General features: G+C 48.1%; 3 protein-coding genes across 6 annotated transcripts in view; 1 reads left to right on the forward strand and 2 right to left on the reverse strand.

The window, feature by feature from the left end:
• ZFYVE26 (zinc finger FYVE-type containing 26) overlaps nucleotides 1–5,304 on the forward strand; it is a 50,148-nt gene extending 44,844 nt beyond the window's left edge. For all 4 annotated transcript variants that reach the window (XM_082057939.1, XM_082057938.1, XM_082057937.1 and 1 more), the window contains 3 exons: nucleotides 732–914; nucleotides 1,740–1,784; nucleotides 2,884–5,304. In XM_082057939.1, the coding sequence (XP_081914065.1) occupies nucleotides 732–914; nucleotides 1,740–1,784; nucleotides 2,884–3,093 (438 nt within the window). In that variant the 3' untranslated portion in view covers nucleotides 3,094–5,304. The remainder of the gene's footprint in view (nucleotides 1–731; nucleotides 915–1,739; nucleotides 1,785–2,883) is intronic.
• An 824-nt stretch (nucleotides 5,305–6,128) lies between these two features.
• LOC309442341 (retinol dehydrogenase 12-like) lies at nucleotides 6,129–15,486 on the reverse strand. The gene is made up of 7 exons (XM_082058112.1): nucleotides 15,388–15,486; nucleotides 13,581–13,699; nucleotides 12,957–13,112; nucleotides 12,554–12,658; nucleotides 11,929–12,138; nucleotides 10,844–11,033; nucleotides 6,129–8,869 (listed from the first exon to the last, which is right to left on the reverse strand). Exons 1-7 carry the CDS (start codon nucleotides 15,465–15,467, stop codon nucleotides 8,767–8,769), a joined length of 963 nt encoding a protein of 320 aa, XP_081914238.1. The 5' UTR covers nucleotides 15,468–15,486; the 3' UTR covers nucleotides 6,129–8,766.
• Nucleotides 15,487–17,808: 2,322 nt separating this feature from the next.
• On the reverse strand, nucleotides 17,809–26,448 carry LOC309442009 (retinol dehydrogenase 12-like). The gene is made up of 7 exons (XM_082057405.1): nucleotides 25,504–26,448; nucleotides 23,905–24,023; nucleotides 22,943–23,098; nucleotides 22,540–22,644; nucleotides 21,915–22,124; nucleotides 20,882–21,071; nucleotides 17,809–18,907 (listed from the first exon to the last, which is right to left on the reverse strand). Exons 1-7 carry the CDS (start codon nucleotides 25,599–25,601, stop codon nucleotides 18,805–18,807), a joined length of 981 nt encoding a protein of 326 aa, XP_081913531.1. The 5' UTR covers nucleotides 25,602–26,448; the 3' UTR covers nucleotides 17,809–18,804.

Raw genomic sequence — 26,448 nt, forward strand, 5'->3', positions numbered from 1 at the left:
CAGATCAGGATGTACAAGGCAGATAGCCTGTTTTTAGTGAGACGGAGAACCTTAGAAAAATAGTACGTTTTAGCAGCAACATCAGTCACTACCACCCAATAAAAATGGAGCAGTGAGTCCAGCTGGCTGGCATCACTTCTGTTTCCTTCCTTTTTCTTTTTCCTTTTCTTGCCTTGTTAATGGCAGTATCAGTCCACAGCTTTCATCATCTCTTCCTTTGTATGGGAGGTGTACGATGGTCAGTTGCCTCTTGTTTCTCAGGGTACACAGAAGGGTGACAGATGGTGGGGTGGCTGGAGGAATGTAGTGGAAGCCTGATAAGTGAGGGGGAGATGGGTAGGGATCTGTCAAGGTTTAATTGCAAGGCGACAATACACTGTGGCAGATGCTCTCTGTTACCCCCTCACAAACAAAATCAGGACAGGATCTAGGCAAGTTCTTTTGCCAGAAGAAATAAAACTGATTTTTTTGCCACCCCTGAAAAGGAGGCAGTAACTGTGCTCTTGTTCTTGAGCAAAATTGAATTTTACCAGTCTGATTATAGAAAACCTTTAATCCAGCCCTGAGCAGTGGAGACGAGAAAATCAGAGACCCCTAAAACAGCTTTGACTTTTTGGAGCATGGTGTGATATTTTGTCCTTAGGAGAGATTGTCTCAGTTGTGTAGATCCCCTGTGAGAAAACCTGCTGAGAACATTTAACATGCTGCTCTGATGTTCCAACTACCTCTAGGACTTCCAGCTGGAGGCTACAGAAGTGTACAGCAAAGTGGCCAAGCAGCTGGTGAAGCAGCAGAAGTACAGTGAGATCCGGCAGCTCCTCAAGTGTGTCAATGAGTCCGGAGTTGCAGCAAAAAATGATGGAGATAACATTATCCTAAACTGTCTAAATGAGTTCAAGAACATACCAGCTGAGGTAACTCTACCCTCTGTTTTGTACCTTTTGAAGTAAAATAGGCATATACAATACAGGCTACAGGAAAACCATCCTGTGGTGCCTGTGCTGCTCTTTCAGTGAGTCTTTCATATCTTCTGGCTCTGTACTGCATGTGTTGTTTAAAGGTGGGAGTGTGTGGTTTGCCTTATGCGAGTTACTCTGAAAGGAAACTATAAGAAGCTGTAGCATGCTCCTACCCTGCACTTCCCAACTGGATACCTGTGATGGGGAGCGAACCTTTGCTTCACAGGATCCTGCCCAACTCTACTGAGTGAGGTGGGAGATGCTCCCTTCGGTGAGGCTTCCAGGGCTAACACAGAGGATGTGTGGAGGTGGGAGCCTCCCGACTCTATAGGAAACAATTTAAAGATTCCCTTTGCCTACCACAGTGTCTTTTCCATCCCAGGAAAGGAAGGAGATGCGCTATGAAGTTTTACTAATCAAGCTAGGGGATGCAGTCCATGCCTTGGGTCAGGGTGGGCCATGGGGACAGACTCCTGCTAGGTGCACAGATCCTACAGATTCATTTCGTGCAACATGAGCCATATCCATGGGGGACTCCCAGGCTCATAGCATTCTCCAGGAATACCCCACAGGCATGACAGGCAGGAGCAACTGTGCTAGAGGGAAGAATTGGACTTCATGTTTTCTGCATCTGCAGCACTTGCAGTTGGGACAATGTAACCATCTAGGTGTAATCTCAGCAGCCTTTCCTCTGTGGAGGGGTTTGGTCCTTCATGGGGTAAAGGTTTGCAAACTAGAGTCACTCTAAATGTGAACACCTTTTTCCTTTTTTGGATCCAGGATCTTGATAATCTGATTCAGGATATGGACAGTGATGAAAACAAGGTAAGTAAAAGTACAGTAGGGGAACTCCTTAGCAAGCACTGAACAGCCCAGTCTTGATCTGCAGGCCATGTGCTCTCTGTCACTGTCTTCTCTGTCATTCTCGCTCAAGCCAAAGTTTTGAAGGCCACTTCCTAGATTGTAGAAATCACAGTGAACTCCTCAAGGCTGTGGTGTTCATGGCTGTAGGACTGTGACATGAAGTCACAGATTGATGCCATCCCTGTTAGTCCTTGACAGTCCTCAGATTGACGCCAAGGCATTTGTTGTAATGGGAGGAAAAGTACTCTGGGGAGGCGCATTGGTGGGTTTGTTGGTTTTGTTAGCCAGCTTTTCACATAGGTGCAGACAGCTAATGAGGATCAACATACCTCCAAGATGACCATTTCAGCTTATTGTTTCAGAATTATACTATTTCCCTTGCGATCAACAGTTAAATGACAAAACTTCTCCAATACTGACATGCTTTTTTTGCTTAGAGAAAGCAAGGCCTAAACTACATTTCTTTGTTAGCTTTCATACTGACCAGCTAAGCCACTGGAGAAACAGATAAATATGTGAACTGTAGATGTGTGTTTATATATGAAGAGGCTGTGGCTCAGCGTTTGTGGATTGTTGTAGATCTTGAATGGCTTAGCTGGAAATCAGATCTTAAGATTTGTGACTGTCCTCTGTCCTGCTCCAACTGACAATCTCACTGTTGCATGTAGATTGAAAAATGGACCTTTCATTTTGCTTTTGTGTAAGATCTATCACTGAAAGATGTCAGCTATTCTAGAACCAGCAATGGAAGAAAATGACTAGTTTAGACCCTTTGCTATGAGGATATGGTAAATTAATGCACAAGATAGGATTCCTGGTGCTGATTTCATGGTAATACAGTACAGGAGTTTCCACAAGAAACAAACTTAATAAAATACAGTTATCTCTCCATCTTTTACATTGGGATCTGCTCCATCCCATACTCTGCTTCATAATACGCTGCTTCTACCTTGTACAACATGCTTCTGAACTAGGTATTTCCAGTGAATCCTTGCTTAAGCTTGTCCTGTCAGTTTACTACAGCCTTCTGACCAAGTTCTGACTGCCTCTTCTGCTTCAGATCCAGGCCTACGTGATGTGCAACAAGCTGCGTTCTGCCTATCTTGTCTCGGTGAGACAGGAGAAGACCAGAGCAGTGCAGCTAGTCCAGCAGGTACGGCAGCTGGCTGAGAACAGTGGAGATGACGTTGTGAAGGCCATCTGTGCACAGTGGCTCTCAGTGCACCAGCCCAAAATGAGAAATCGGCTTCCCCAGGGTACTAGGAAGTAATAATTAATGGACATTTGCCATCATACAGAAGGGGAAGGCTTCAAGACAGCGTAAAGGTGTGTGGTTCAGCAACCTCTTGGTAAAATGGAAGTCTCTTGACTGGTGATGGCAAATGGATGCTGCTGATGTGCCTCTGGTGAAAGGAAGGGAGCTAAATTCCAAGTGCCAGTTGTGTATTTTGACAGACAGTCACTACCTCAGGGTGTTTTTTGGCTATCTTTTTGATGAGGGGGGGAGGGGGACAGGTTCAAAAAAACAAGCAAGAATTTAAGTGTATAGAAGAGACCACATCTGTGTCTGGTTTCGTTTTTTTTGGAGGGTGCTGGTTTCGGTTGATTTTTTTGAAAGGCACTGAACTTTATTGTATGTTTATTTTTAATCCAGAAAACCTATATAAGCAGGGCAGGAAAATCTCATCAGCTCAGTGTAGCCTAGAGTATAAAACTGTGATTATAAGTTTTCTGTAAAGTTTTTCAATATTGGAAAGATCTTCTTTACAAAAAACTGAAATGTTTTTAACTATTGCTACTCTTTTTTTCTCCCACCCCGCCCCGCCCCAGCTAGTACAGTGTGCCCAATTTCTGTCTTTCATTTGAAAAGTAGGAACTGATTCTCCATGGCAGGCTGCTACTTACCAGTCACACTGTCTGACGTGTGCCATACGTATGGCACTTGAGCCCTTACTAATTGGATGAAGTTATAAAGGGCATAACCTATCAATGGAGTACAAAGGGAAAATGATTCTTTGAAACAGTTGAAAAGTCTCATACCTCTTTCTTTGCTATGGCAATATTCAATAAATTGTTGCGATGCAGTTTTATAACTGAATGGTTGCCGATAAATTTCCACAGTTTTTCATCAGGTATAATAGAAAATGTGGGTAGAGCAAGCTGTGGTAAGATTCAACAGGCAGTCTCTATCCCTGTCACATAGGGATTTATTTGTTTTTTACTAGACTAATCTGTCCCTGTCTGGTACAACAGAACACCAGACTAAATTTGTATTAACTGGATGTGCTGTATAGACTATATTGACAGGCTTTGCTTTGGAAGTGTTAGGTTATCTCAGTTTTATGAAAAAGCAGGAATCTTTGTGTAATGGCTGTGTTCAGGGATGCTGAAAAAAGCACCTGCTTCTCTGCAACCGTGATTGGGACACGAGAAACAGGCAGAAGAATGGTAGACAGTGGTAGGACCTTCAAAAAGAAACAGAACAAAACATGCTACTCCACAAGAGCTTGTGTTTCCTGTTTACATGTATTTCAGCACAAGAGGAAGGAAAACTAGTTCACTTTTTTGTTAAAAATTTAGTTGTTTACTTCAAAAGAAACAACAGGTTTTCTGAAGTGTAATATAACTGTAAATAGTTTTAGTACATAAGATAATTGAGACTGTCAACTAAGAGTTTTTGCACTATCTCCAAGCTCACTGTAGAGACAGAACAGACTTCCATGATATGCGAAAGGCCTTGGTCTGTCTCCTTTAGCGTTTCGTGAGCAGTGCCCCACTGACACAAACCGCTCTCTTGGGGGTGCTCTGCTCACTAAAGCAGGGCTAGAGCTGTCTCGGGCTGAAGCGGTCAGAAATTACCACATTTAGCTTTCAGAATCTCCTGACCACAGATTTGCATTATCTCATTAGTGAGCAGTACTAATGAAAGCTGCTTTTGTTTTCTTGGCCTGACTGACCTCGCTTTCCATCACATTACAGCCATGAGGCTAATCCTAAAACGTGACACTATCCATGTCTTCAGTCATTTCCAAATCTCTAGTTATGTGGAGGAGGTTTTACTGTTTGTGGGTATCCAGATCTGCCTTGCTGTAATACCTGCTTTTCTGCTCGAGTTCCTTCAGCTGTGTAGAGCACCTCTGTGCTCCATACAGCTATACAGTGGAGTTTGCCATGCAGACCAGTCAGTTCTCTACCTGCCTTTTTTCCTGACCTCTTTGCACTGTACCTGATGCACTTTATATAGTGTTTGTTGTAATTTGATGTTCTCAACCTGGAATCGTAGGGATCTTTCTCTTACCAGCAGACCTGGAATTTTGATCCTGACTAACTGCCTTGTGTCACAAATAGTGCAATTATTAAGCGGCTTTGAATTTTTGACCATCAAAAAGGGATTGAGTACTGCCAGTTAAAAAGAACTTCTCTATTAATGACCAAGGTTTGTTTACAGTGAAAAAAGATAATAAAGTGTTATGACTGTTAACATATCTTCTGTTTGCTTTTTATGTTAGCATAGCTGGGGACCTCTTTCTAGACCAATATTTTGCTTTTGACTATACTTGGCAGAGTAATTAGAATGGGGAGAATTGTTCTGTCATGCAGAATCTCTCTCTGCTACAGTGTCGTCAACATTTAGATCAATCGGAATATCCGATCTTCAGAAGTCCTCCAGTAGCTAGGTAGCCAGCTCCACCTCATACATCTACTCTTACAAACCAGTAATCCTCTTTGGAGAGCTTTGCAAGTTAATGTAACTCCCCCTTACAAGCCTCCCTTTGAGACAGCTAAATGAGCTTTAGTTCCCTCATTTTACAGGTCAGTCCAGAAGAAGATATAAATTACTTGCCCAAGGTCAAAAAGAGTGGGTGTATGTCTGTGGAAATGTGTAGTTATATGTCTTATGTTAAATCTATCAATCAGACTTCTGAGAAGAGCATTAACTTGCAAGGGCAAAGTATCTCAGCTTAGAGAAATTTTCTGCTGTTTTTTTAATGGTTTCTGTTGTTCCTGAAAGTGACTTTAAAGATGAGAATCACACACAGAGAAGTAGTTTGCTGTCACTTAAAGGTGAAGTCTCAACTGAAATTGTTCAATGTTTTTTAGCATACATGGAATGTTCTTTACTCTCTCTGCTCTCTTTTTTAGGTTCTAAGGTCACTTAAAGGGTAGCTGGGGGGTTTATTGTGACAACTTGTGACCATCTTTGCTCATCTTTTTTTTTTTTTTTTTTTTTTTTTTTAAATATGGTAACTTGCCTACTCATAATTGTGGCACTTCCACAGCTCTTAACCACTCTATCACCTGTGTTGAAACCTGGATTCTCAAAAGATATGCCAAGCCTCACTTAAGTTACTGCAGTCAAAAAAAAACAAACAAAAAAGCCCCCACAAAACTTTAAATAAGGGTGGTTGTTTTGGGTTTGGCTGGCATACAGTTACTTCTCACAGGAAGCTGGGTGGGGACAGAGCCAGGACAGCTGACCCAAACTAGCCCAAGGGATACTCAATACCGTATGACATCATGCTCAGTATGTAAACTAGGGGAGCTGGCTGGGAAGGGGAAAATTATTGCTCGGGAACGGGCTGGGCATCAGTTTTCTGGGTGGTGAGTGATTGCATTGTGTATCTCTGGCTTTGTGATAATGGTGTTATCTTTGTCTGAGCTGTCTGTATTTGAAACATTCAAAATATTCCCATCCCACTCTTCAGGGGATACCATTAGTTTTCTAATATGAACTACGTCAAGTGGTTTCAGAGCTTGCATCAACATAATCTCAACACATTCTCGTAATTTTTGTATTTTTATGTTGACTTCTTGAAGTTGTTTTTGCAGTTGCTCTATTCTCACAGACAACAACAGCTCAGTGGTTTTACCTCCCTCGACCTCATCTGGCATATCTTTCATTTTATTTGTTGTTTAGTACTTTTCCTGATATGCTGCCTCTAAAAAGGTTGCTAGAATTTTACAAATTATACTTTGGTCTTTTCCATCTTTAATTGAGCCCTTGCAGCATCTAGCTGTTTTTCTACCTCTTCCCATCTAGACCAATAGCCATGTGCCCTAGTTTATTTTGAAAACTAGGGTTTGGATTAATTCCATACTTTTGTAACTAACTAGTGACACAAATTAGCATCCTACCAACTACACCCATTTGTTGCAGAATAGAATGTTAATACTGTTTTGGTTTAGCAGTACTTCAAAATGTATTGGGGTAGATCACCAGTTTAATATATGACTTTTAATAACACTCAATAAGCAGCTGATTAACAATATGATATAAAGCAATTCAATGAGATTTGTTATAGCTAAAACAGATTACAGATTCAATGGTGTCAAAGGTCACACTGTACTTAAAAAAGAGAAAGTTGTATCACTTATATCTCTGTGTGTGTCTATATATATGATTAAAAGCCTACTTACAAATCCAGAAAGGCACACATACTTCTGTGCATTCATCCGTGGATATTTGAATGTCTCAGGAGCGTCCCACCTCGCAGGGAGGTGCTGAGCCACAGCCGACTGGGACTCAGGAGAGCTCAAAGGGCCTCACTGTAGGATCACTTTTTATAGGGTCACAAGATCATTGACCTTAGTCAGTATTTTTCCACTGTAGCCACTCGGGTAATATTCTGGCAATGTCCAGAACTCTCCAGATCGTACAGTTCTGGTACCATTTTGCTCTGGCTGAGTCCTAGGTAGCAGATGTACCAAACTGCCAAAAGTGACTGATGGTCATTACACCTTTCCCAGGCAGAAAGGACATCTTTTCCCATATGGAGCATGCCTTCATGTCCTGATTGACTGCACTTGTGCCTCAGTTTCCCAACTTCACTGCACTTGCACAATGGGGAGCTGTTCTTGGCAGGAGCTACAGGAGTGTGGGGTGGGCGCCTCAGTGGCCTGTCTCACTGCACTTGCACAATGGGAATTGTTCTCCCCAAATCATGCCTGCCCTGCCCCAGTACCCAGGTGGTCGAGTGGCCAGGGAGAGCAGGCAGGGTTACAACCACCACAGCAGATGGGCTTATGATCAAGGGGTGGACTTAACCATGGACATTATTGCACAGGTTATCCATGAATGAGAAACACACGCTAATCAAGCAAGATTTTGGAAGGATGGCCCATAGACTGGGGGATATCTGTGTACATAGGACAGGAAAAGTGGTGGTGATCAATTGGAAAGTGTAGGATCTGGGCACAACAAAGATGGTATAAAATAAGGGATAAATAATGTCCTGGGTTTGGCTGGGGGAGTTAATTTTCACAGGAAGCTGGGAGGGGACACAGCGAGGAAAGCTCACCCCAACTAGCCAAAGAAATATTCAATACCATACAGCATCATGCTCTGTATATGAATGGGGGGAGCTGGCCAGGGAAGGGTGAATTGCTGCTCTGGAGCAGGCTGGGCATCTGTTTTCTGGGTGGTAGGTGATTGCATCATATATCCCTTGCTTTGTATATTCTTTTATTACTATTATTGTTGTTGTTGACCTCTTCCTTTGTTGTGCTGTTAAAATGTTTTATCCTAAATCATGTGGTTTTTTAATCTTTTCCCGGTTTTGCTCCCCATCCCACTGCAGGGAAGAGGAGTAAGCAAATGGCTGCATGGTACTTAGTTGCCAGCTGGGTCTAAACATATCAGTAATTCTTTGTTATTTCATAATCTAAACATAAAACTGCAACCTCCATTTCTGTTCTAAAGCCAGAGAAAAACAGCCTTGGGCTGTTGTGAGAGATGCCAAGCAAAGGTTGCTACCTGTGCCAGTGCTTACAAATCTCAATCCTGAAGGGTAAAATTCCAGAAATTCACATTAGATTGATGGGTCTGTAGACACATTTGGGAAGCTGAAAAATCAGTGTTCTGGTCTGGAGGTCTCTCAGCAGTGCTTTTCCCAGGAGAAGCATCACTGGGCTCAGCCAGGAACACACTTGATGTCTGCGCTGCTCAGTCCCACTGGATGCCGAGGAGCTCACAGCTCACACTCCAGAGCTTCTTTGCTGCCTCATCGTCCCGACCCCACGGAGATATGTATGTTGGCCGGCAATGACTGTAAGATGAACACATTTTATTTTAAATTTTAAGCCAAAGATCTCCATCTGCATTAGACACTGAAATATCTGTGTTAAGATAAGGGAGTTGTTTCTATCAGCTGAACTTCAAGACCAGCAGAAGCAAGCTGGGAGACTATCCAGCAAAAGAGCAAGGGTTGGTGCTAAGCCACCTTTAGAAAGCTTTCTTTCCCAATGGCACCAAGAACTGGCAAGCAAGTCTCACTCTATCTGTTGTCTCAGCTCTTAAGGAAACCTGTATATGTTCTACTATGTACTCTTCAATGTACATTCTCATGAATACCACTAAAAAGGGGTATAAAAATGTGAACAGAACTTCTTCGGGGGCACTTTTCTAGCAAACAGGTCACTCTAACAGCTCTTCATCCTAAACTGTTTATCATCCCATCCTACTCATCCCCCTCTATTGCCATTGCTCAGGAGGCAAAGCTGCCCCAGAATAGTAACCCTGTAATAACCATCTCTGGTTATCCCCTTCTCCAGTATCCTCTGAACTCTGGCTCCTTTCTGCTCAGCTCCGGCAATCAGACAGCACTCTGTCTGGAATAGAGATCGTGTGTTCTCATCTGTAATGCCGGGTGCTGCAATAACATGGGAGTTTAAGAGAACGGAGGCAATTGCACTTTGTAAGATTTCTACCCAGCCTAATGTCTTCAGAGCTCCAAGTGCCTGGTCTCGATGTTCCTGAAATGACTCTGGTGGACTCCACCTGTCTCGCTGTGGCATGCAAATTCTTTTCTTAATATCTGCCTTGTGCTTTATATTCTATTGCCTGGAGAGTGAAAAGCATTTTTGGCTCATCCACAGCAAACCATGAATTTCTGTTGAAGCTCTTCATTTCCCACCAAGTCCAGAACTCCTTTCTTTTGTGAGTTTAAAATCCACCAAGGTTTTCTGTACTCCAGCACATAAAGGCTCCACTTATATCCTGGGACACCAGTCATCCAGGGAAGATTAAGACATCTATTTATACACTCCGGTTTGATTAAGATGGTACAGACCCTCAAGTGAAGATCAGACCAAGTCATTACAGAGACTAATCTGGTTGCATATCACAAGAGGAAAAAGCTCCGCAGAGATGCAAAGGCTCTAACATCATCCATGTGGAAAAAAAAAAAAAAAAAGATGTCAAATTCTCATGTTCTTTTCCCAAAAACCAGTGTCGTTACTCTGCTCTGCACCCAGTGGAAAGCTGAAAGACACGTCTGCATGAAGCTGTTCAAAGGGCAGCCTTTAAACCCAGGGTGACACTGACTTGGAATGGCTACAGGCTGTGGTTTTGGTGAGGGGAAAAGGATTGACCATGCAGGGGCCTGGAGTAAGTCAAAGAAGTCAAGAAACAATATCGTTTGTAGCAGGTGCTGCACAAGACAGTTTGCAGAACACAGCGATGAGCATCCCAGCAGGAGCTCCTCCCAGCTGGTGCAGCTGCCACACAGGAGAATCGAGTTATTTTGTCACACGCTGCTCCTGAAAGCCTCCCCTCCCGGCTCTGCAGCACCACCACCCTCCCAGCTCCCTGGGAGCACAGGCCTCCTCTGCCCCAGTGGGGTAAAACTACGAAGAGAACCAAAGTGTTCTTCCCAGAATTGACCCAAGTGACCTCATTAACTAAACAGCTCCTCTGAAAAGTGATTTGCCCAAGTCTCAGGCAGATCAGGATTAGAGCTCCGAGCACGTGACAGCCATGCCTGTACAGTACAGTACGAGGAGTACAGTGATATTCCTAGCACTGAAGGATCTGCTGTTTTGTGAAATGTGACACAGGTCATGGATTTCTTCTAATACAATAACCACTGCAACAGACCTGGAACTTTAGTATTTGTCACGCTTGGGCTTACCAGCCAGCCTCTTACCCCATCCCTTCTTAATGAAGAATGACTTTAAGACTAATTTTCCCCAGCCAACAAGGTTGTCTTCCATAGTATATGACTCCATCAGCTTGCACGCACCTGAAATACTGTCCTGTCACAGAGTTTAGCTCCTCTGCTACTGCACAGTAGATACTGGTCTGAGCTCCTTCCCAAGGTGTCTTGAAGAAGAATGGGAATATCTTCAACAGCCACATCATTGCAAATGAGTGCCGGACCAGATCAGAATGCACACAGCCAGGATGGAGAACATTTGCTGTGACTTTAGTGCCTACAGCAAAAGAGTAGTCCAGGACAAATCCGCATGCATCAAACTGCCTTTAAGAGAAATGGTCATCTGCTCCTCAATTCTACTGCAGATATTCTACAACTTAAAAGAGGATTCCAGGTATGGGTACAGGGAACATAACTTAAGTCCTCTGTAGTTCCTGTTTGCTGGAGCATCCCCTGCTCCCTTCAAAACAAGGCAGTCACTACATGCCTTCGACAAAACAATGTGCTAGAGAGCCTGGGTGCTAAAACAGCTTTTGAGAATACCAGCTACTGATTTTCGAAAGGCTCTCAGAATCTTCTGAGTTGGAAGGGACCCGAGGGATTAAGTCCAACTCATGTACCTGCATAGGACCGCCCCAAAATTCACAACATCTTGAAGACATTGCTTCTGTTTTAGAAAAACAAATACTAGTTAACTTTATTAAAAGGCCTGAATTACATAGCTGTGACAGATGTACTTAAGAGGTACTGTCCAGTCATATGATTCTGTTTTTAGAGGCCATCAGCATTTACGGCACCTGAATATGCATTCGCTTTTCTATTGGAGACTGCAGTCGTACTTCAGTTCTTTCATTTTTTTCAGCTTCCACCCACGTACCACACTTTTCTATGTGGTTTCAGTAATTTTTTTTTACATGCACCAAAAAAACCCCAAATACATTAAACTGTGTCAAACTAATAAGCTCCTCTGTTCTGTGGCTGTAAAGACATTTAGGGTATTATGTCCCCTGGTTCCACAGGCAGGAGCTATTTTTCTCCTGCTGTCAATGACCTTTGCCTCAAACCGCTTCGTTTCTGCATAATGAATTTGCAGCCCTTTCTCCAATCCACTCTCCTCGCCCATGGTGCTCAAAAGCCAAGGAGAAAACCACTCCACCCTCCTCAGGACTTGCCTTGCAGCCGCCTTGCCAGCTCCCGGGTGAAGAGCACATTAGCCAGTTTGCTGTGACAGTAGGCGAGGCCACGATTGTAGCTCTTCTCACCATGGAGGTCATGGAAACGGATTCGGCCAATGTGATGAGCCAGCGAGGACACGTTGACTATGCGGGCTGGGGCAGACTGCTTCAGACGCTCCAGCAACAGGAATGTCAAGAGAAAATGACCTACGGAGGAGAGGAAACGTCATCCTTCTCTGCTGGGTTCCCCTCCTGGAGTTTTGTAGTGCTTGCAACATATTACATACATGTTATATCTTACTGCTGCCCTCGTGTCAAGTCCAGGGCAAAGAGGTCCCCCCTGAATCAACAGCTAATCGTTTTTGTGGCCTTTAAATTCTGCTCTTCAGCTTCAAAATGCTGGAAATGTCATACATTTCAAATGTCCCAGGTAACATGTGCAGATACTTAAACTGGGTCCATGATAAGCAAATACATTGCGTTGCATCTCCAGAACTCTGTAAGACTGCACTTCCATCCTTCGCCAAGAAGCAAGGATGAGGAAGAGAAACTCTGGAAGCAGCGCTTCCCTCTGGCGTTTTGCCACAGATACTGAATGCAAACTTGCCGCCACCGACCTTACCAAGATGATTGACGCCCAGGTGCATCTCAAAGCCATCCGCAGTCTTGGAATAAGGGCATAACATTACCCCAGCGTTATTAATGAGGATATGGAGCTCCTTCTCCTCTGTAAGAAACAACAGACATCCTTAAACTGGGAAACAGAGAACAAAGACAGACAAGAAGGTGGCACAAGTCAGCTAAATAAGCAAACCCGTGCCTGTCCGAGTTGAAGCCACAATCCGTCCAAAAAATAAGTCTCCTACCACAAACTAGCTCATGGCCTCCAACAAGCCTCTGCTGTCAAACCACAAGGCCTAACACGGTACAGAGATGTGCCGGTCGAGATTTGGCATTTGCTAGAAGAACATACAGAAATCCTTGGTAAAATGTTCTCACTGACAACAAGGATCTAGAGACGGTACCTGCTAGAAATTGCTCAGCAAACTCCCGGATGGACTTTGTATCAGCCAAGTCCAGTTTTTTCACAATCACTTGCTGGTTCCCTGTCTCAGCTCGGATTTCACTGGCTGCAGCTTCTGCCTTTGCTGTGTCTCTGCAAGCGACAATCACCCTTGCACCTGCAAGGGGGCAAAAAGAGCAGGAACAGAACCTGAGATCACTGGAGCACACAGGATGATCAAGGCTGGGACAAGCCCTCTGACTACACACAGTTCTTACAAACAAGATATTGTGTCTTTAGTGAACTGGCAACAATCAGGGGAGCAGGTGGAAGGGACAAAGCCTTTCCCACTATGTTGCTGTCTCTGATCCAGCCCAAAGCTGTTTTCAGAGCAGGCAAATGCACCTCTGAAGTGCCTCTGCCCAGGTACTCCCAGGTCAGGAGTGTGCACCACAACCGGGGGTTTTCACCTCAGTGGTTACAGACTCTCAAGGAGAAACACTTAGGGTCATCTGAAATAGCTTTGGAATCCAATTCACTTAAATGTAAGCATAAAATTTTCTTCCCTCACATCCAGAGAAGGGACTTCTGACACACAGGCCCACACACATCAGCCACACAGGGCTGCTGCTGGACACTGACTTGCCTCTTCGCGCGAGGTCTCTGGCCGTCTCCTTCCCGATGCCAGTGTTGGCTCCTGTGATTATCACCACCTTCCCCTCCAGCCTGGCTGTTGACTTGCACCGTCCTCCGGCGACATACCTCCTGCAACAGAGGACGGCAGCGGTCATGCAACAGGGTCCGAGGGCAGCTTCCCTCCTCAGGGGACTCGGGTCAGGACTGAGCACACAGATGTGGTGGCTGCGACCTCCACCAGCCCTTCCTGGGCCACTCACCACCTGGATACTGAGGCAGGGCAGGCATGATCTGGGGAGAACAATTCCCATTGTGCAAGTGCAGTGAGACAGGCCACTGAGGCGCCCACACTCCTGTAGCTCCTGCCAAGAACAGCTCCCCATTGTGCAAGTGCAGTGAAGTTGGGAAACTGAGGCACAAGTGCGGTCAATCAGGACATGAAGGCATGCTCCATATGGGAAAAGATGTCCTTTCTGCCTGGGAAAGGTGTAGTGACCATCAGTCACTTTTGGCAGTTTGGTACATCTGCTACCTAGGACTCAGCCAGAGCAAAACGGTACCAGAACTGTACAATCCGGAGAGCTCTGGACATTGCCAGAATATGACCTGATCCTAAGAGTGGCTACAGTGGAAAAATACTGACTAAGGCCAATGATCTTGTGTCCCTAAAGAGTGATCCTACAGTGAGGCCCTTTGAGCTCTCCTGAGTCCCAGCGGGCTGTGGCTCAGAACCTCCCTGCGAGGTGGGACGCTCCTGAGACATCCCGCAATGAACTGATGGCACAAAGCTGTGGGTGAGGACAGATTTCTTGAGCCTCAATGCATCACCCGTGAGAAATGCCAATGCATTAGAATGAATAATTCCCTTAACTCCAGAGGGGAATTTTGGCCATAGGTGTACGTCCACATATACTCCACATACATACGCACAGAGTTATAGGTTACTGTGTGCAAATATATTCAAATATCCATGGATGAATGCACACAAGTATGTGTGTGTTTATAGATTTGTACATAGGCTTTTAATCATATACCTCTGTGTGTGTCTATATGCAAGTGATGTAACTTTCTCTTTTGTAAGTACAGTGTGACCCTTGACATCATCGCATCTGTAATCTCTTTCAGCTATAACAAATCGCATTAAATTGCTCTATATCATGTTGTTAATCAGCTGTTGACTGAGCGTTATTAGAAATCATATATTAGACTGCTAATCTACACTGGTAAATTCTAAAGGGCTTGTGAAACCAAGGGTGTTAACATTCTGTGTTTTGACACCAGAGCCCCAGGCATCGCCCCAACGGTCGGGATCACCGATGCGCTCAGGGCCTTGGGGACTCACGCGCATCATTACCTGAAGCGGTTGATCACGATCGTGTCGTGACCGGGACACCGGGAACTCTCGCTCCACGCCCCCCCCGCTTTACAAACACCTGCGGGGCGCGGCCGGAGCGCGGACCCGCCGGCCCGGCACGGGAGGCCCCGCCGCCCCGCCCTCGAGTCAGATAGGGCTCCCATTGGCTACCGCCGGCGCCTTGGCCAATGGGCTCCGGGCGGCACCGTGAGGGGAGCTCAGGCTCCGCCTCTCCCCGAGCCCCGCCGGTTCCGTGAGCGCGGACAGACCCCACAGCAACTCTCCCGAGGGAAGCGTGAACGGCGCCCGGCCCCAGCGGGCCGGAGAAGCGGAATCCCTTGTGTCCGCCCTCCCGCCAAACAAACTGTCAGACGCGACCGCCGCGAGACGCGGTGTGCACGCCGGCTCCGCGCCCGCACCCGCCGCACGCGCGAGAGGCCGGGGCGCGCTCGATGAGACGCACCTGATGTAGGGCGCTGCCACCAGCAGCAGAACGGGCACGGACACGGCGGCGCCCAGCGCCGCTGCCCCGCAGGTGAGCATCGCCGCCGCTCGCTCCGCGCGCTCCTCGCACCCAGCGATCGGCGGCGACCGCGCGGCCCCGCCCAGCTCGGCCCCGCCCAGCTCGACCCCGCCCAGCTCGGCCCCGCCCAGCTCGGCCCCGCCCAGCTCGACCCCGCCCAGCTCGGCCCCGCCCAGCTCGGCCCCGCCCAGCTCGACCCCGCCCAGTCAAGCCGGCCAGGCGGCTAAAGCTTCGCTGAGTAGGAGGGCGATGGCTGAAAGATAAATACAGGGAGGCCGGGCAGATTGGGTCTATCACTCTCCCACAAACTCACCAAGCCAAGCGCCACTTCCTTACTATGGTGGAAGCAATCACTGGAGGGCTGGAAACGTGGCCTGTGCCCCATGCCACTGCCTGGAACAGTCCTGGGCCTTGAAAAGCCAGTCCTGTGCTGACGCGGCACCTCAGGGAGAACTGAGTCAGACAACGGGACTGATTTCTGAAACAACCTCATAGACGTGGGGGCCAAAGAGCATGGCACTGAGTGCGTGTATCCCATCCCCTGTCATGCACCATGCGGGAAAATTGGATGACCCAATGGACTGCTACAAACTACATTGAGAGCAACAGGTGGTGGGACCTTCAAACAGCGGGGTACACATTCACCCAGAGCCACCTGGTGCACTGGCACTAGGGGATGTGCCAGTCGAGCTGGCCCTGCCAAGCAAAACTGCCATGGACTGGAGAAGGGGCTAAAGTCCCTGTAGTGCAAAAGAAGAACATGTTAGGGAAGACAGTCTGGGTTATTTCTGCCTCAGGCAAAAACAAACCCACCCTTGGAACTGCTTTTGGTCAAGGACTTGGGTGTGTTTGGTGGGTGATGTGGAAGGATGGAAAAGTCTGATATGTATGGAGAAGATTGTTCTGGCAGTCATAAAAAAACATCTGAATGACAATGCAGTTGTTGGTCCCAATCAGCACGGATTCATGAAGGGAAAGTCCTGCTTAACAAACTTAATTTCTTTCTACGGCATGTTTACCCACATAGTTGACCAAGGGAAGCCTGTCGACGTGCTCTTTTTGGATTTCAGCAAAGCCTTCACTACTGTCTCTCCCAGTATCCTCCTGGACAAGATGTCCAGCATACCGCTGGATGAACACACAATGCAGCGGGTGACAGGCCAGGCTCAAAGGGTTCTGGTAAATGGGGTAATCTCCGTCTGGTGACCAGTCACTAATGGGGTTCCACAGGGATCCATCTTAGGGCCAGTGCTATTCAGTGTCTCTATAAATGACTTGGACATGGAACTTGAGGGAATACTAAGTTTACAAATTACACAAAATGGGGAGGAGCTGTTGACACTCGAGGGGCGAGAGGCCATTCAAAGGGATCCAGACAAATTGGAGAACTGGGCAATCACCAACCGCATGAAGCTCAACAAGGGCAAGTGCCAGATTTTGCACCTGGGACACCCTGGCTGTACATACAGACTGGGGAACGAGAGTCTGGAGAGCTGCCCCATGGAGAGGGATCTGGGGGTTCTGGTCGTGGCATGTTGAACATGAGCCAACAGTGTCCCTGGCAACCAAGAGGGCCAGCCATGTCCCAGGTGCATCCAGCACACCATTGCCAGCCGGGCGAGGGATGTGATTGTCCCGCTCTGCTCTGCGCTGGTGCGGCCTCACCTGGAGCACTGTGTGCAGTTCTGGGCAACACAGAATAAAAAAGATATAAAGCTACCGTAGAGTGTCCAGAAGAGGGCTATAAATGTCATGAAGGGTTTGGAGGGGAAGCCGTATGAGGAGTGGCTAAAGTCACTGGGTTTGTTCACCTTGGAGGAGACTGAGGGGAGACCTCATCACAGTCTACAGATTCCTCACCAGGGGAGGAGGGGCAGATGCTGATCTTTTCTCTCTGGTGACCAATGACAGAACCCGAGGGAATGGCAGGAAGATGTGCCAGGGGAAGTTTAGGTTGGACATTAGGAAAAGGTTCTTCACCCAGCAGGTGGTGGAGCACTGGAACAGGCTCCCCAGGGAGGTGGTCATGGCCCCAAGCTTGACAGTGTTCAAGAAAAGACACATGGTGTGAACTGTGGAGCTGTCCTATGCAGGGACAGGAGCTGGATTCAATGATCCCTGTGGGTTTCTTCCAACTCAGGACATTTTATGATTCTACTACAAGGGGATTTGCTTTTGGGTGAGAATAGACAACGATAACAATTTAATGATGTTAATTGCTAAAGAACCCTGCCACTGTACGTCATCACCACTACAGCTGCTATATGCCATATAAATGGTATTTCCGGAAGAATCACCCAAATTAATGAAGAATGAATTTTGATGAAACCAAGGAAAGTGCAGCAGTGAGGGAATTAAAACTGGCTTCAGGAACTGGTGCCCAGCAACTTCCCTGAGAGTGACATCTTCAGCCCAGCTATGAGCTCTGGAGGCAGTAAGTAAGTGACATCCCAGCACCTCACACTGTCACTCCTGCCCTGAAAGACTGTTATGACAGATGGAGCCAAAAGCCATGGATTAAATGAACTTAAACAAAATTTTAGAAGGATGGCCCACAGACTAGGAGAATGAGATGTGTGTATGTAAGACAGGAAGGTGGTGGTGATCAGTTGGAAAGTGTACAATCCAGGCATGATGTAGACGGTGTAACATAAGGGGTAGATAACGTCCTGGCTTTGGCTGGGATAGAGTTAATTTTCAGAGGAAGCTGGGAGGGGACACAGCCACATGGTATCATGCTCAGTACATAAATGGGGGCAGCAGGCCAGGGAGGCATTATCACAGCTCGGGAGCAGGCTGGGCATCAGTTATCTAGGTGGTGAGCAATTGCATTGTGTATCCCATGCTTTGTATATTCTTTTATTGCTATTATTGTTGTTGTTTATTTCTTCCTTTGCTGTGCTGTTAAACTGTTTTTAATCCAAACCCATGAGTTGTACTTTTTTTTTAACCAATTTTCCTCCCCATCTCAACACAAGGGGGCAGGAGTAAGTGAGCAACCACCTAGTGCTTAATTGCCAGCTAGAGCTAAACTAGGACAGAAATTGATTGTTACTTCATAATCTAAACCTAAGACTGCAACCTTCATTCCTATTCTCAAGCCAGAGAACAATAGCCTTGGGCTGTTGCATGAGATAGCAAGTAAACGTTGCTACCTGCCTTGGTGCTTACAATTCTCCAGCTACGAAGGTGTTGGTTGCCTAGAAACCTCAATCCTTAAGTGGAATACTCAAGAAATTCACATTACATTGTGCCCATAGAGCCATCAGTGTTCTAGTCTGGAGGTCTCTCAGCAGTGCTTTTCCCAGGAGAAGCATCACTGGGCTCAGCCAGGAACACACTTGATGTCTGCGCTGCTCAGTCCCACTGGATGCCGAGGAGCTCACAGCTCACACTCCAGAGCTTCTTTGCTGCCTCATCGTCCCGACCCCGTGGAGATACGTACGCTGGCTGGCAATCACTGTAAGAAGAACATTTTGGTTTTTTAAACTTTTTTAAGCCAAAGATCTCCATCTGCATTAGCACACGGAAATATCTGTGTTAAGATAAGGGAGTTGTTTCTATCAGCTGAACTTCAAGACCAGCAGAAGCAAGCTGGGAGACTATCCAGCAAAAGAGCAAGGGTTGGTGCTAAGCCACCTTTAGAAAGCTTTCTTTCCCAATGGCACCAAGAACTGGCAAGCAAGTCTCACTCTATCTGTTGTCTCAACTCTTAAGGAAACCTGTATATGCTCTACTATGTACTCTTCAATGGACATTCTCATGAATACCACTAAAAAGGGCTATAAAAATGTGAACAGAACTTCTTCAGGGCACTTTTCTAGCAAACAGGCCACTCTAACAGCTCTTCATCCTAAACTGTTTATCATCCCATCCTACTCATCCCCCTCTATTGCCATTGCTCAGGAGGCAAAGCTGCCCCAGAATAGTAACCCTGTAATAACCATCTCTGGTTATCCCCTTCTCCAGTATCCTCTGAACTCTGGCTCCTTTCTGCTCAGCTCCGGCAATCAGACAGCACTCTGTCTGGAATAGAGATCGCGTGTTCTCATCTGTAATGCCGGGTGCTGCAATAACATGGGAGTTTAAGAGAACGGAGGCAATTGCACCTTGTAAGATTTCTACCCAGCCTAATGTCTTCAGAGCTCCAAGTGCCCAGTCTCGATGTTCCTGAAATGACTCTGGTGGACTCCACCTGTCTCGCTGTGGCATGCAAATTCTTTTCTTAATATCTGTCTTGTGCTTTATATTCTATTGCCTGGAGAGAGAAAATAGTTTTTGGCTTCTCCAAGGTAAATCATGAATTTCTGTTGAAGCTCTTCATTTCCCACCAAGTCCAGAACTCCTTTCTTTTTTGAGTTTAAAATCCACCAAGGTTTTCTGTACTCCAGCACATAAAGGCTCCATTTATACCCTGGGACACCAGTCATCCAGGGAAGATTAAGACATCTATTTATACGCTCCAGTCTGATTAAGATGGTACAGACCCCCAAGTGAAGATCAGACCAAGTCATTACAGAGACTAATCTGGTTGCATATCACAAGAGGAAAAAGCTCTGCAGAGATGCAAAGGCTCTAACATCATCCATGTGGGAAAAAAAAAAAAAAAGAGAGATGTCAAATTCTCATGTTCTTTTCCCAAAAACCAATGTCGTTACTCTGCTCTGCATCCAGTGGAAAGCTGAAAGACACATCTGCATGAAGCTGTTCAAAGGGCAGCCTTTAAACCCTGGGTGACACTGACTTGGAATGGCTACAGGCTGTGGTTTTGGTGAGGGGAAAAGGATTGACCATGCAGGGGCCTGGAGTAAGTCAAAGAAGTCAAGAAACAATATCGTTTGTAGCGGGTGCTGCACAAGACAGTTTGCAGAACACAGCGATGAGCATCCCAGCAGGAGCTCCTCCCAGCTGGTGCAGCTGCCACACAGGAGAATTGAGTTATTTTGTCACACGCTGCTCCTGAAAGCCTCCCCTCCCGGCTCTGCAGCACCACCACCCTCCCCGCTCCCTGGGAGCACAGGCCTCCTCTGCCCCAGTGGGGTAAAACTACGAAGAGAACCAAAGTGTTCTTCCCAGGATTGACCCAAGTGACCTCATTAACTAAACGGCTCCTCTGAAAAGTGATTTGCCCAAGTCTCAGGCAGATCAGGATTAGAGCTCCTAGCACGTGACAGCCATGCCTGCACTCTGAGTACAGTGATATTCCTAGCACTGAGGACCTGCTGTTGTTAGCAAGGTTGCGCAGGTCAGGGATTTTTTCTAATACAATAACCACTGCAACAGACCTGGAATGGGTAATGCTCTAGTATTTGTCACCCTTGGGCTTACCACTCAGCCTCTTACTGGTCTTAATGAAGCCTCCCTTCTTAATAAAAAATGACAGTAAGTCTCATTTTCCCCAGGCAACAGCATTCTCCCATCAGCTTGCACTCACCTGAAATACTGTCCTGTCACAGAGTTTAGCTCCTCTGCTACTGCACAGTAGATACTGGTCTGAGCTCCTTCCCAAGGTGTCTTCAAGAAGAATGAGAATAACTTCCACAGCCACATCATTAATAATGAGTGCCGGACCAGATCAGAATAGACAGAACCAGGATGGAGAACGTTTGCTGTGACTTTAGTGCCTGTAGCAAAAGAAAGCAGTCCAGGAGAAATCTGCATGCATCAATCTTGTCAATAAAAGAAAGGGGTCATCCACTGCTCAGTTCTACTGCTGATATTCTACAACTTAAAGTACAAGTCCATGTGTGGGTACAGAGAGAGTGAAGTCCTCTGTAGTTCCTGTTTGCTGGAGCATCCCCTGCTCCCTTCCAAACAAGGCAGTCACTACATGCCTTCAACAAAACAATGTGCTAAAGGGCCTGGGTGCTAAAACAGCAGCAGTTTCCATCAGGCTTTTGAGAGCACCAGCTTCTTTGGATTTACTGTAATACTAATTTCCTAAAGAGGATACTGTTTCAGTAAAATAAATACTACTTAAGTTTATGAAAAGGACTGAAGGACATGGCTGTGACAGATGTTGTATTTAAGAGGTAGTGACTAGTCATACACTTCTGTTTTTAGAGGCCATCAACATTTAGGGCACCTGAATATGCATTTGCTTTTCTACTGGAAACTGCAATTGTACTTCAGTTCTTTTGGTTTTTTTCAGCTTCCACCCACGTACCACAGTTGCCTGTGTGGGTGCAGCTAGGTTTTTTACATACACCAAACAAACAAACAAAACATGAAACTGTGCTCAAGTACTAAGCTCCTCTGCTCTATTGTTGTAAAGACAATTAGTGTTTCAGGTCTCCTGGTCTCACAGAAAGCAGATATTTTCTTCTTGCAAAGAGCTGCCAGTTATCCTTGCCTCAAACTGCTTCATTTCTGCATAGCCAGTGGCCAGAGCTTTCTGCAATCCACTCTCCTCACCCATGGTGCTCAAAAGCCAAGGAGAAAACCACTCCGCCCTCCTCAGGACTTGCCTTGTAGCCGCCTTGCCAGCTCCCGGGTGAAGAGCACATTAGCCAGTTTGCTGTGACAGTAGGCAAGGCCACGATTGTAGCTCTTCTCACCATGGAGGTCATGGAAACGGATTCGGCCAATGTGATGAGCCAGTGAGGACACGTTGACTATGCGGGCTGGGGCAGACTGCTTCAGACGCTCCAGCAACAGGAATGTCAAGAGAAAATGACCTACGGAGGAGAGGAAACGTCATCCTTCTCTGCTGGGTTCCCCTCCTGGAGTTTTGTAGTGCTTGCAACATATTACATACATGTTATATCTTACTTCTGCCCTCATGTCAAGTCCAGGGCAAAGAAGTCCCCCCTGAATCAACAGCTAATCGTTTTTGTGGCCATTAAATTCTGCTCTTCAGCTTCAAAATGCTGGAACTGTCATACATTTCAAATGTCCCAGGTAACATGTGCAGATACTTAAACTGGGTCCATGATAAGCAAATACATTGCGTTGCATCTCCAGAACTCTGTAAGACTGCACTTCCATCCTTCCCCAAGAAGCAAGGATGAGGAAGAGAAACTCTGGAAGCAGCGCTTCCCTCTGGCGTTTTGCCACAGATACTGAATGCAAACTTGCCGCCACCGACCTTACCAAGATGATTGACGCCCAGGTGCATCTCAAAGCCATCCGCAGTCTTGGAATAAGGGCATAACATTACCCCAGCGTTATTAATGAGGATATGGAGCTCCTTCTCCTCTGTAAGAAACAACAGACATCCTTAAACTGGGAAACAGAGAACAAAGACAGGCAAGAAGGTGGCACAAGTCAGCTAAATAAGCAAAGCCATGCCTGTCCAAGTTGAAGCCACAATCCGTCAAAAAAATAAGTCTCCTACCACAAACTAGCTCATGGCCTCCAACAAGCCTCTGCTGTCAAACCACAAGGCCTAACACGGTACAGAGATGTGCCGGTCGAGATTTGGCATTTGCTAGAAGAACATACAGCAATCCTTGGTAAAATGTTCTCACTGACAACAAGGATCTAGAGACGGTACCTGCTAGAAATTGCTCAGCAAACTCCCGGATGGACTTTGTATCAGCCAAGTCCAGTTTTTTCACAATCACTTGCTGGTTCCCTGTCTCAGCTCGGATTTCACTGGCTGCAGCTTCTGCCTTTGCTGTGTCTCTGCAAGCGACAATCACCCTTGCACCTGCAAGGGGGCAAAAAGAGCAGGAACAGAACCTGAGATCACTGGAGCACACAGGATGATCAAGGCTGGGACAAGCCCTCTGACTACACACAGTTCTTACAAACAAGATATTGTGTCTTTAGGGAACTGGCATCAGTCAGGGGAGCAGGTGGAAGGGACAAAGCCTTTCCCACTATGTTGCTGTCTCTGATCCAGCCCAAAGCTGTTTTCAGAGCAGGCAAATGCACATCTGAAGTGCCTCTGTCCAGGTTCTCCCAGGTCAGGAGTGTGCACCACAACACTGCTATGATAAGGTTATATCTGCCCCTCTAATGGGGATGTCAAGCAAGGAGCACATGAAGGTACTGGGAATCCAGCCAGAGTAATTTCTAAGCGGATTGTGAAATGGGAGTTTAATCTCCTTACCAGTGACTGAAAAAGCATCTAAACCAAGTTTGCCTGAAATATGAATAACTAAAGCACACAGCAGCATGGACCTGGCATATCACAGCTTCAAACAAGCAGAACCCAGCGATACCAGGAACTCCCCCAGTCCTCTCAAAACAGTTGCAGTGCAGAGCGTGTTCATGTCACAAGGTGCATCTTTGGAGTTCAAGCAATGAAATCAGTTGAGGAACCGGGGGTTTTCTCTTCAGTGGTTACAGGCTCTCAAGGAGAAACACTTAGGGTCATCTGAAATAGCTTTGGAATCCAATTCACTTAAATGTAAGCATAAAATTTTCTTCTCTTATATCCAGAGAAGGGACTTCTGACACACAGGCCCACACACATCAGCCACACAGGGCTGCTGCTGGACGCTGACTTGCCTCTTCGTGCGAGGTCTCTGGCCGTCTCCTTCCCGATGCCAGTGTTGGCTCCTGTGATTATCACCACCTTCCCCTCCAGCCTGGCTGTTGACTTGCACCGTCCTCCGGCGACATACCTCCTGCAACAGAGGACGGCAGCGGTCATGCAACAGGGTCCGAGTGCAGCTTCCCTCCTCAGGGGACTCGGGTCAGGACTGAGCACACAGATGTGGTGGCTGCGACCTCCACCAGCCCTTCCTGGGCCACTCACCACCTGGATACTGAGGCAGGGCAGGCATGATCTGGGGAGAACAATTCCCATTGTGCAAGTGCAGTGAGACAGGCCACTGAGGCGCCCACCCCACACTCCTGTAGCTCCTGCCAAGAACAGCTCCCCATTGTGCAAGTGCAGTGAAGTTGGGAAACTGAGGCACAAGTGCAGTCAATCAGGACATGAAGGCATGCTCCATATGGGAAAAGATGTCCTTTCTGCCTGGGAAAGGTGTAATGACCATCAGTCACTTTTGGCAGTTTGGTACATCTGCTACCTAGGACTCAGCCAGAGCAAAACGGTACCAGAACTGTACAATCCAGAGAGCTCTGGACATTGCCAGAATATGACCTGATCCTAAGAGTGGCTACAGTGGAAAAATACTGACTAAGGCCAATGATCTTGTGTCCCTAAAGAGTGATCCTACAGTGAGGCCCTTTGAGCTCTCCTGAGTCCCAGCGGGCTGTGGCTCAGAACCTCCCTGCGAGGTGGGACGCTCCTGAGACATCCCGCAATGAACTGATGGTACAAAGCTGTGAGTGAGGACAGATTTCTTGAGCCTCAATGCATCGCCCGTTGAGAAATGCCGATGCAACGCAGTGGGGTCCGAGGAGAGCTTCCCTTCTCAGAGGACTCAGATCAGGGCTGAGCACCCAGAGCCCCAGGTGTCGCCCCAATGGTCGGGATCACCGATGTGCTCAGGGCCCCGGGGACTCACAGACATCGTTACCTGAAGCGGTTGATCACGATCGTGTCGTGACCGGGACACCGGGAACTCTCCCTCCACGCCCCCCCCGCATTACAAACACCTGCGGGGCGCGGCCGGAGCGCGGACCCTCTGGCCCGGCACGGGAGGCCCCGCCTCCCCCCGGCCCCGCCCTGGCCCCAGCCTGGCCCCACTGCCCCGCCCTCGAGTCAGGTAGGGCTCCCATTGGCTACCGCCGGTGCCTTAGCCAATGGGCTCTGCGGCGGCACCGTGAGGAGAGGTTAGGCCCCGCCCCCGGGCACACCGGCGCGGCGGCCGTTTCTCCCTGAACCGTGCCGGTTCCGTGAGCGGGGATAGATCCCCAGCTACGCGCCGCTCCGGTGCCCGGGCTGAACCTACCCCAGGAGCGCCCCAGGTCCTGCCGCGAGCGTGTCAGGGTTACCGAGGCGCTGGGGCTGGAGAAGCGTGAATGACCCCTGGCCCCGTCGGGGCTGGAGAAGCGGAATCCCTTGTGTCCGCCCTCCCGCCAGTCAGAACCGACCGCTCCGAGACGCGGTGTGCACGCCGGCTCCGCCGCCCGCACCCGCCGCTGCCGCTCTTCGTACACGCGCGAGAGGCCAGGTCCGCGCTCGGTAAGACGCACCTGATGTAGGGCGCTGCCACGAAAAAGAGAACGGGGAAGGAGACGGCGGCGCCCAGCGCCGCTCCCCAGCAGGTGAGCATCGCCGCCGCCCGCTCCATTCACTCTGCTCGCGCCCAGCGCTCCGCGGCGGCCGCCCCGCCCCGTCCCGCTCCTCTCGGCCCGCCCTCTCGGCCCCGGCCCCGCCCGCTGCACGGGGACCCGTGCGGCGCCTGCGCGGCAGCGTGCCCGGCAGTGTCCGTGTGCTAAGCAGATGGTACCAGCTGCTCCTGAGCGCTCTCGCACCAGATCCTGCCCCCCGCCATGGCTGTGCCCCCGCTGGGAAGACCCGCTGTGGGTAGGAGGCCGGCCGGCTCTGCGCCAGCAGCCGCTGCCAGTTTCCCTGGGCAGCGCACTGCTCTGACTGGGGTCTCTCGGAACAAGCTGAAATCGCAGTTTTAATTGCACTTTCCGAGTAAAAAGCCGAAAAATATCTGAAGAGAAAGCCCGGCGGCTGTCTGGGAGACACTCAAAATCCAGTTTTATAACCCCACGTCAAAGTTAATGATATTAACCCCAGCAAAACCGGAGACGATGCATATGTATCCGCAAGCAGGCGCCGAGCGCTGGGATAACGCGGTGACGGGCCCGGCGCTGCTCGCTCTCCCCGCTCCCGGGAGCACAGGGCCCGGGCAGCGGACGGCGCCGCGTGCTGCCTGTGCTGCCGCCGGCCCCGCGCGCGCCGCCGCGACGGGCACAGCCGCCTGCCCAGGGAGACTACAACTCCCAGCAGGCAGTGCGCGCCGTGAGGGCTCCCCGGCCCAACCTTGTCCCGGTAGGCCGCCCGGCGCCTGATGCGTCTTGGTGTCGCCGACAGCCTTGTCGCAACGCGTGGGGAGCGGGCCGCGGCGGGATGCCCGCGCTGCCGCCGTCGCGGCGTCGTTTTGCAGTCAGGCGGCGTTCCGGGCA

This window comes from Streptopelia decaocto (genome assembly GCF_964273445.1).
Source record: "Streptopelia decaocto genome assembly, chromosome: 7".
Classification (NCBI taxonomy): domain Eukaryota; kingdom Metazoa; phylum Chordata; class Aves; order Columbiformes; family Columbidae; genus Streptopelia; species Streptopelia decaocto.

Coding starts and splice junctions, on each gene's coding strand:
- LOC309442009 (XM_082057405.1), bottom strand. CDS start 25,601: ATGGAGCGGGCGGCGGCGATGCTCACCTGCTGGGGAGCGGCGCTGGGC. Junction 22,645..22,942: donor TGCTGAGCAATTTCTAGCAG/GTACCGTCTCTA, acceptor TGTTTCTTACAG/AGGAGAAGGAGCTCCATATC. Junction 18,908..20,881: donor GTGACAGGACAGTATTTCAG/GTGAGTGCAAGC, acceptor TTCTTCTTACAG/TGATTGCCAGCCAGCGTACG.
- LOC309442341 (XM_082058112.1), bottom strand. CDS start 15,467: ATGCTCACCTGCGGGGCAGCGGCGCTGGGCGCCGCCGTGTCCGTGCCC. Junction 12,659..12,956: donor TGCTGAGCAATTTCTAGCAG/GTACCGTCTCTA, acceptor TGTTTCTTACAG/AGGAGAAGGAGCTCCATATC. Junction 11,034..11,928: donor GCTGGCAAGGCGGCTGCAAG/GCAAGTCCTGAG, acceptor CTTTTGCTGTAG/GCACTAAAGTCACAGCAAAT.